Below are 10,001 nucleotides of genomic sequence, written 5' to 3' on the forward strand. Positions count from 1 at the left end.
CTTTCTGCAGATGCATCAAAATCTTCGAGATCAGTAGGTGCACATGCAATCAATAATCTTGTGGAGCACATGTGAACCCATAATGACAACCAAGGAGACAATGCTTGAGTTTGGCACTTAAAATAAATTTTATGTAAACGTTCTCTATTCTTCGTACCAACATTTGCTATTTACGTGGGACATTATCTTGTATAACCGACGGTCATGTATTTGCATGGATTTAAGAGTCTGGATTTGAGATACGTGGATGCCGGGACGGAAATATGAGGGCAAGTCCAGATGCGCCCGCGGGCGTGCAAGGACGCGTCTGTGGGTATTTAAGAGGCCAGATTTACCAAGTCTGACCGTAGATGCTCTATGGGTGGTAGCCTTGCGGAGGGCGAGACGTCAAGATGACACCGGCTAGGCAGTCTTCAGGACGAGATCCTTTTACGTTGGTTTTGCTGCTTAGCCCCTCGTAATGTTTTACAACATCCCGTCGCTTGTATTGGGCCCAAGTGACCTTGTATCGAACCTTTAACATTTACTTTTCTTGTCGATATGTGTAGTGTCACATGTTTTGGATCTTTCATTTGAACCTTTACCTCAAACCTAAGGCATACTTTTAAGGCCCAGTTTTTTCAGCCAATTCTTCCATAATCAGCCCTCACCCTAGTTTCTACCGGAATCTCCAACCCCCATTCCTTTTCTTTTGCTTCAGTGTCATGATACAACGAGGATGTTTACGATACCTACGTAGGGCTCTTGCTCTAACTTCTTGTGGTTCACCCCTAGCTATGCCGCTTCTATCAAATTCCAAATTATGCTTGCAATTTCATCAAAGCTAGGTAACTCTTTGTCAGTGATTTCACACCTACAAGCATGTACACTCAAATGTATACACCCTTTAAGATTTTTTTTTTGAGGGAGTGGGTTGGAGATTTTGAGTGAAGCTGGGAAGAGGGACGATTCTTCTTTCTCAAAAAAAAAAAAAAACTTGAAGACGAGAACACCTGACGCTCAGAGCAATTACATGCTTAGAATGCTTGGTCAAACTGATTTCATTTCAGGGTACAATCTGAACCAGGAACACGCCCTAGATCGAGTCTCACACGATCCACAGCATCTCAGCCATGCATTCTTAGCCAAAGCACTGCTCCGACGGCAACGGGCCCGGGAGCGACCCCTGCTGGAAGAACTGCAGCCCGAACACGGCGGCGATGGCGACGACGGTGAGGTACGCGACGCCCTCGGCGGCGCCGAGCAGGCCGTAGGGCCCGGCCGGGAGGCCCGACCCGGTGCGCACCTTGGTGGTGAGCGACCAGCCGACGAGGCCCGCCACCACGAGGTAGCTGACGCCCTCCGCCGCGCCCAGCGAGCCGCCGGGGCCCGGGGGCAGCCCGCAGCCCGTCGCCTTGAGGGTGTAGAGGGACCACGCCACCGTCGCGCACGACGCCAGCCCGGCCGCCCCGGCGGCCAGCTCCACGGTGCTGTTGCCCCCGCCGCTGCTCTCGGCCATGCACGTGACTGGTTGCCGGCGGGTCACGCGGCGCCGGAGCATGGTGGGGCTGCCGCGGTGGGAGCGGTGGAGAGATGTGGTCGTGGAAGCGGCCGCCGCGGTTGCTGGCATGATGGGCCTGAGGGCTAACGACGCCATGGCTGCCTCGGATTTCTGCTGGACGAGGAGAGCTGGTAGACCGGTGGAAGCGATGGGGTTATCCACTTATCTTGTGCTGGTAGCCTGGGCTGCTGGCCGAATACTAGCAAAGAGCAAAGTCCTTTAAAATAAAATAAAAATGTTCATATGCTGCTAAATATTATTCCTATGAAATGTTCATAGAATTTAGAAAAAAAGGTCCATGGTACTAAAATAAAAATGTGTATTTGTATGTCAAAGTAAATGGTCATGCACAATGGCGGACCTAGGATCTAACCGTAATTCCAACGGCTCTCGTGCCTCTAAAATAACCGCTATTTACGAAAAGTTGAAGCAAAAAAGGCCTCTTCAACAGTTATCGTAAACTGACACTAATTTTAGAGGATCCTACAAAATAGCCTCAATCTTAATTTTAGAGGGTCCCGTGAAATAGCCTCAATCTTCACGCGGGTTCACAAGAAGATGACCACCCCCTAACTTCTTGGCGGGCTAGTAAACTTCCTGCTGCGCCGCTACCATCCCACCGGAACGCCGCCGCCTGCTCCCCCGCCCCGCTGATGCATCGCGGCACCACTGCTGCCTGTGCCGCCATCTGCCACCATGCCAGGCCGCCGCCACACCGTGCCATCGCTGTCACTGTTGCCCAGGCCGCCGTAGCCACTGACATTGTCGCGTCGCCCCACTTCACCATGCCGCCTCTCGCCTGTGGCCACCGCACTGCCTCGCGCTGCCCCTCGCTGGAGGTCGTCGCATGTGTCATTGACTGGCAGCCCCTAGGCTATCTAGCTTTGTTTAATGAAAAATAAAATAAAAACAAATTTAGGGGAAAAGGTTTTACCGGAACCGACAAAAATTACTCTTAGACAACTTCCCCTAAAAGTTACAGTCGCCTGCAAAACTGATTTTACAGGAAGATTTTTAAGGGAACTGTTAGAGTTGCTCTAAGTATTGAGGGTGCCAACTTCCATACATTGCTACAAAGTTTAAGAAATATACATAAATCTACATTATGTCTTTTTCATCTAAATATCATCATATATCTAACAAATTGTCTCAAAATAGCAAATACTCATACTTGTTACAAAAAACTATGCTAAGTATACTATATAAACTGTTTTGACATGGCACCCCCTTAGATCCGCTCCTGGTCATGCATAATATCAATATTGTTCGTGTATCGTTCATATATCAAAATAAATATTTATATATTTTGAAATAACTATATTTTTGAGATACAAAAATGGTCATGCATTTTTAGTTTTTGGCCCCACTTGCTGTCTTGCTAGCAAATTAATGTATGTAAACCCTAAACTGTAAAACTTTAAAACCAGGAACACAATATAAGGGCATCTCCAAAGCAGACCCTCGAACCTCCCACAAGTGTCTGGACCGAGTTGTCCGGTAGCAGTTTGCCATCCAACGTCACTCTGCATTGGTACACGGGCCACTTCAGACGTCCGTTTTTCCGCAAATCAAATGCATACGAGGGGCTTTGTTGGAGTCTGGACACCAATCATGTAGGATTCCGACCCACCCATAACCCCATATGTACCCCATGTCTCCATCCTTCCCTTTGTCCCTGCATCCACTTTCTCTCTCGTCGATGCCGCCGCTCCTCCACAATGGCCACCCGCCAAGCCCTTCCCAGAACTCCGCGACCTCCACCGCTACATCCGGCCTCCACGCCGATCGTCTTCACCACCGGTCCAGGCCCCTCGTCCGTCCGTCGCGCAGGTACTATCCGCCCCTAGAGGAGTCACCACGCTTGGCAAGTCTTTGGTGAAATGACCATGCGTCCCTTCTTTGAAGAAATAGATTCGGACATGACGTACATGTACGAGCTCTACGTTGAGTCGTTCAATGACTCGTTTACATGGACGAACACAAGATCATTGGCTTGGCTTAACCAAACATGGAGACCCACATAAACGTAAGGCATGTTTCACTAGCTTGCGAGCTTCGAAATTCAAGCTCCCAAACTCACGTGCAAAGTTACACAAAATAAATACTTATATCATGAGTTTTTTTTTGAGAGGCCCAAAAGCGAGGACGGCCCATTTTCCTCTTCGCTTAAGCAAGCGGGCCTCCGGCTTGTCTCCAAAAAAAAAAAGAGCGGGCCCTCTGGTACACAGATGCGCCGCTGCCATTCCTTGCTCGGCCCAATCGCCGACTCCCACTCCCCCACTGCAGCCACAGCTCCGGCGAGAGGGAATCGCCGGTTCCGGCCATGCGGGTGCTCCCGCTGGCCCTCGCCGCCGCCATCTTCTCCGGTGTCACCGCCATCCTCATCTACATCTCCGGCCTCTCCTCATGTAACGCACCCCCCCTCCGCCGCTCCCCCGCGCGCCTATCTCCCCCCTTTCCTCTGCTTTTTTTTTTGCTTCGCCTGGAGATCCCTGAGTCGGGGTGGGTTCTGGATGCAGATGGCGGCGCGGGGCTCTCGGAGGCGGACCTGGCGGCGCTCGCCGCGCTGCAGGGAGGGTTCAGCAAGTGCGTGGTACGTCGCTCCCTTGCCGCTGATCTACTGCCCCTCCTGTACTGTGTCGATTTCCTGTCGCTTTATTAGAACCGATTGGGGCTCAGCTGTATCATCTGTCTGCAAATTCGATGCTGCATTGTGTTGTACCTGGGGCCATTAGCTTCTGAAATGCTCGAGCCTTGGTGGATCGGCAGGGTAACCGCTTGATAATTTCTAGACTTCTTCTGAGAATTGATGTGAATGGATGTGATGCTTACTGTTTAGTAGACGGGGAGGATTCATAGTACTCCCTCCGTTCCTAAATACTTGTCTTTCTAGGCATTTCAACAAGTGACTACATACGGAGCAAAATGAGTGAATCTACACTCTAAAATATGTCTACATACATCCGTATGTAGTAGTCATTTGAAATGTCTAGAAAGACAAGTATTTAGGAACGGAGGGAGTATAAGAGAAAATTTTATTTCATCTAGGACTGGGGTGAATTCGATGTTTGGAATGATTCATGTTTTCTGTTCAAAAGGCAACTCTCACCAATAATTGTGTTGCTAGCTACTACAAATCTCTGTGTCGAGGTCATCAGCGTGCTGGTTTGGATGAGTCTTACTTTCGTAAATTTCTTGCAGGATGCTAATGGTCTAGGACTGCAAGCGTTTGGCGGAGAGGATTACTGTCGTGTTGTTATACAGTACCCGAGTGACACGGTTTCTAAGTGGGTAAGTGCGCATGTGCTCGGTCATTTCTTTCCTTATGCTGGCATTTCTCCTTTGAGTTCCTTAAATCTGATTTTGTACCTGGCATTGTACTACATAGACACGCGTGGAACATGGGCATCTGTTGTTCTTCTCATAGTTTGACCAGCTTGTCTTATTTTTGTGATTGTTGTCTTTGCTCTTATGACTGGTGTTTGCAGACAGATCCAAAAACTGGAGAGTCTGAAGGGTTGGCATTTGAGTTCAATCTCTGCGAAGCTGTGGCCTCTTGGGAGCAAGTGGACATTCTTTCTACTCTACCGACTTATCTGTGTGATTTACTTATTGCACTAAATATTTGCAAAACAACACTAACTGATGCCTTGACACTTGGCATAATTTTATTTTATTTCCTAGGTTCGCAACAGTACTACAATACTCACAAAGGAGTACATTGATGCACTACCAAATGGCTGGGAGGAGTATGCATGGCGCAGGATCAACAAAGGAATTCTTCTGTGGGTAGACACAAGTTTTACAGTTTCACATAGACTTAAATTATGGTTAAATTCTAGAGATTGTTGATTATGTTTAGTTCTGGGTTTACAGGAATAAGTGCAAGAACAGAACTCTTTGCATGGAGAAGCTTTCATTGGTTCTCCCTGACACATCACCATATGTACCTCAGCAATTTGGTAGTTGTGCCGTTGTTGGTAACTCTGGGGATCTTCTTAAAACTAAATTTGGGGATGAGATTGATTCTTATGATGTTGTCATTAGAGAAAATGGTGCACCTGTCCAGGTTTTCCTAAGATACCTATATTTCCTGCTCTTGTTTCTTAACTTGGACGTGCTCTAACTTCTTCTGTCTGCATTGCAGAACTACACAGAATATGTTGGTGCAAAGAGTACATTTCGCCTTCTTAATAGAGGATCTGCAAAGGCACTGGATAAAGTTGTTGAGTTAGATGGTAAGTCTTCCAGCCACCTATTTCCCTATCTCTGTCAGTAGGATTCCGGGATGAAAAGGCATGCTAATTCTTATGGTTGCAGAAACAAAAAAGGAGGCATTGATAGTTAAGACAACAATACATGATGTCATGAACAAGATGATTCGGGTAATTTAGCTACATCATATTAAAAAACTAGGGTGCTTTGGGTACACGTTCCTTGTTTTCTTACCTGCCTGACAGAACTCTTGTTATGTAGGAACTTCCAATAACCAATCCAGTATACCTCATGCTAGGCACATCATTTGGTTCCTCTGCTAAAGGAACTGGGCTTAAAGCTCTTGAATTTGCTCTCTCCATCTGTGACAGTGTCGACATGTATGGCTTTACAGTAGACCCAGGCTACAAGGAATGGTAGGTGATTTACATGTTACCTGTCATTGTAAGCATGCACTTGTACTTACATTTCATGGTGCACTCTTTCAGGACGAGATACTTTTCAGAGTCCAGAAAGGGACACACCCCACTACATGGCAGAGCATATTATCAAATGATGGAATGTCTTGGTGTGAGTGTCTCTTCCACTAATCCTATCTGACAAAACCATGTTTACATCCATTGAGCAGTACAAGTACTTTATCTTTGTTACTGCATGAAGGGATCGTTTACTGATGTAGAAAATCATTCGCAGCTTGTAAAAATCCATTCGCCAATGCGGGGTGATCCTGGTAGGGTAGTGAAGTGGCTGCCTACAAAGGATACCATTGAAGCTGCTAGAGTTGCTTCAGAGAAGTTGTTGAAGTGAGTTTTTTGGACATTCCTTTCTGTATTGATTTGCTTTTGCTTTCCTCCAATCTTCTAAATATGCCACAAGAGCCTTACTTAGGGTATTGATGTTGTATTACATGTGATAGGTTTTGCTGCTGTAATTTAACTCCGTCCCTCATTATGATGTAAGTTGTATGACTAAAAAATTTCATTGTCGTGAACTGTGTTGTAGGAGACCTGGGGCTGGAAGCGTTGACCCTCTGAGGACTTGCACCATGATAAAGAAGCGCAAGAACGGAAAGGCGCCCAACAGATCCGGCCTCCGAGATGCTGCCACGAATCACCTTCGGTACATGAAGGGCGCCACCAGGTATCCCCTGGAACAGAGCGCCGGGGGTGGTTACCTCTGCATGATCGACGATAGATAGCGCTGACAGCTCCACAAATTCCCATTAGAAGACACCCTAGATGATGGTGAAACACCACAGGACCCATGGTGCCTCAAAGAGAAATGGCCGCGGATCACTTCCACCGGCACATAGTTTTATGCAGCGTCGATCGGTGTGCATGCAGCATTGAATATTTGAAGTAGGATCATTTTCCGCACACTTTGGTAGACGATTTGGGGCATGAGTTTTCAAGGGTTTGTGACATACACCCAAGTTTTCGGATGGTGCTGGTTTGTTTATCAGAATGAACATATAATTTGCCCCCTGTAACTAGAATACTTTTTTTTTCCTGGCATGAACTGTTCCATTGGAATTATTATTACATTAACAGAAGCTTGTAAACTGGTTGGAAGTAATTACCTGCTGCCATGTCAATGAGCTCGATCTGAATTCTCGCACGCATAGCTGTACAGCTAAAGAGGTAAATCCTTCGCTGTTATATAAACAGCATTGGTTCAGAACTGCATTCTGTTTCCTTTCTACACCAGCACAGGCAGCTCCTTGTCCACGAGAACAGAGATGGGCAGCACCACTCCCTTCTCTAATCCTTTTTGGGGTCCAAGGTGAGTGATATCATCTTCAGAGATGAACGCCATGGCAAAACTGGCTACAGGACACTCCACCTGCCCACCATCCATTTGCCGAAAAGGCGCCGCACGACCCGGTGGTGATGCCAGGGGGAAAAACCGTGCATTTTTCATTTACCAGACAGACTAGTAGAACGCCTGTGCGAGCTCATTTTTCCTTATAGGTCCGGACGTGTTCGGATATTAAACAGACGCTTAGTAGGCTCTTCAAAATTGAACCATCTGGACAGTACAGTTCGGGCTCCCTGAAATTCAGACCATATATGAGGAAAGAAATGTGGTTTTTCAGACTATCCACCATATTATCTCCAACACACGGTCCCAACAGAAAAACCCCACCCCACAATGCATCGCCCTCCTTTTTTTTTTCTGCCGGGCGCTCCCTTTCTCGCCCGGTTTCCTGCTGTAGCGGGACATTTCTCGTTGGAGCCTCCTTCTTTAAAATTAAGTAACACCCACCTCACCTTCACCATGCATTGCAAATGAGATGAATTTTTTCAAATTCACAATATAATAAAGTTGATTAAACTAACACACACTATTGATACAATAAAATAACTATAGAGATTAGTCTCAAAGGTCCTTTCAACTTTGCCAATGCACAATGACATGTAAGGTAAGTGACAACCTGAGTGTATTCCTAGTCATCAATAAGCTCCACCTCCAGCCCAGATATCATTCACTGCTAGAAGGGAAAGTTGATGTTCTTCTCTTTCTCGTCCTTCCCTACATCTTCTAGTTCTAATCTCTTCGCCAACCCGTTTTGGTGGCCCCAACCAGCAGCACGTCAATATCAGCGCGTTTGTCAGCAACGCCTCATCATCTTCTTCTTCCTCCTTCCTCGCCAGTTTTAATTATCATTCCTACTTATTTTTATAATACTCTTTCTTTCTTGTTTCACTTTTTTTAACACTCTTTCCTTCTCCAACACCATGGACCACTTGGTCGCTTTAGTTCTTTTTTCCTACTTATTCTTGGAGCACTCTCCCTTTCAACAATAGGATGAACCATCTGGCCACTGTAGTGTCGTGTTGTCCTTATCCATGAACATTTCCACAACCGTCAACGTTTGAACATCCTGCAGAGCATACTCGTCATCCATCTTGGTGAACGCTAGGTCGTTCAGCGCGGGCCCATGGTGACCATTGTCCATATTGGCAAGTGCTGCTCGGCCATGTCGTTGAGAGCCTATTGATCGTCCCTGCCGACCAGCGCTTCCAAAATTATTCAACACGATGAAATGCTTACTTAACTTATTAATTATACAAATAATTAACAGACTACCTAATTCTTTGCATGCCTAATTAACTGCCAATCAAATCAACTAATTATTCTAATTGGGAAAAAAATCTCTACTTCTAAGGCCCTGTTTGGTTCATAAGTGCTAGGATTTTTTTTTAGTCCCAACTAAAAAGTCATTATCCCTAAAAAGTCCCTACCTGTTTGGTTCCTGGGACTAAACATGGACTGAAAGACCATGTTACAACTAAAAGTCCCAAAAAGACTCTCCCTCAGGGTCTTCTTTCATAAGTCCAAATGCCCACTTTAAGTCCCTATCAGTCCCTCCTGTTTGGTTTAGATGGGACTAAAAGGGATTTTTTAAGTCCCTACACCAATAAGTCCCTACACCAATAAGTCCCTATAAACAAACATCCCCTAGTTATATGTAGGCTTAATTAAGTGTCTACCTAAACCATTAATTGACTTAATGACTTGGTTTCAAAATTGATTCGGTGCAAAAATAAATTTCTATTTAAATGGAGCTAATTAAATGCATACATAATTAATTGTCTAGCTAATTAATTGCATTAAAGGATTGATTTTCAAATTGATTCAGTGCTCGATTTCCAAAAAAATCCATGAATGGCTGCTACGAATGACAACGACTATCGAGTATTGTAGGACACATCTCCTTAACGAATTTCTTGACATTTGAATGGACACACTTGATTTGAGAATGTAGCATATGTCTGACTCTGTATATTAATGACAAGAAATATAATATGACCGTGTCCACGAACACATGTACGCGGTGGTCTGACGACCTACAATCCGCCACGGCCGTCCTCGACGCCTGATGCACGCCTTGGCATTCTCGAGTATCACACCGCTGTCAGGCCTGGCCATGACATCCTCCATGGTGTCGTGCAGGGCCCTCAGTAGGAGTGCGCGGATGCGTACGCCTACAAGTAAAAGATACGTTATTTTTGTTGTTTACGAAACTTATGATAGCCAATTAATAGTGGAGATAATAAGGATAATAATAATAATAAATAGCATAATGCATAGGATTAATGATTTGTTATCGAGGAACATCTCAATTTGATTTGGAAGGTTATCGAGGAAAAATTACGTCTATAATTTAGGAAGGTGATCTCACGTGTATGATGTGAGTTATGAATTCTTAATTACCTATTATTTACGTGATTGAAATGAATCA

At 45.5% G+C, this 10,001-nt stretch overlaps 2 protein-coding genes across 3 annotated transcripts; one reads left to right on the forward strand and one right to left on the reverse strand.

Moving 5' to 3' along the window:
- Nucleotides 1-999: 999 nt before the first annotated feature.
- Nucleotides 1,000-1,733, reverse strand: LOC123133428 (uncharacterized). The gene has a single exon (XM_044552919.1). The coding sequence runs from the start codon at nt 1,634-1,636 to the stop codon at nt 1,121-1,123; it is 516 nt and encodes a 171-aa protein (XP_044408854.1). The 5' UTR covers nt 1,637-1,733; the 3' UTR covers nt 1,000-1,120.
- A 2,028-nt stretch (nt 1,734-3,761) lies between these two features.
- Nucleotides 3,762-7,330, forward strand: LOC780669 (sialyltransferase-like protein 4). 2 transcript variants are annotated; one of them, XM_044554901.1, is made up of 12 exons: nt 3,762-3,948; nt 4,060-4,133; nt 4,742-4,831; nt 5,029-5,138; nt 5,225-5,329; nt 5,417-5,609; nt 5,688-5,778; nt 5,861-5,925; nt 6,017-6,171; nt 6,244-6,325; nt 6,449-6,558; nt 6,758-7,330. In XM_044554901.1, exons 1-12 carry the CDS (start codon nt 3,864-3,866, stop codon nt 6,951-6,953), a joined length of 1,356 nt encoding a protein of 451 aa, XP_044410836.1. In that variant the 5' UTR covers nt 3,762-3,863; the 3' UTR covers nt 6,954-7,330. The 2 variants fall into 2 exon arrangements, with proteins under 2 accessions (XP_044410836.1, XP_044410838.1); XM_044554903.1 differs by having other exon boundaries at nt 5,029-5,106; nt 5,225-5,325.
- Nucleotides 7,331-10,001: the final 2,671 nt, after the last annotated feature.

This window comes from Triticum aestivum, chromosome 6B (assembly GCF_018294505.1).
Source record: "Triticum aestivum cultivar Chinese Spring chromosome 6B, IWGSC CS RefSeq v2.1, whole genome shotgun sequence".
Classification (NCBI taxonomy): domain Eukaryota; kingdom Viridiplantae; phylum Streptophyta; class Magnoliopsida; order Poales; family Poaceae; genus Triticum; species Triticum aestivum.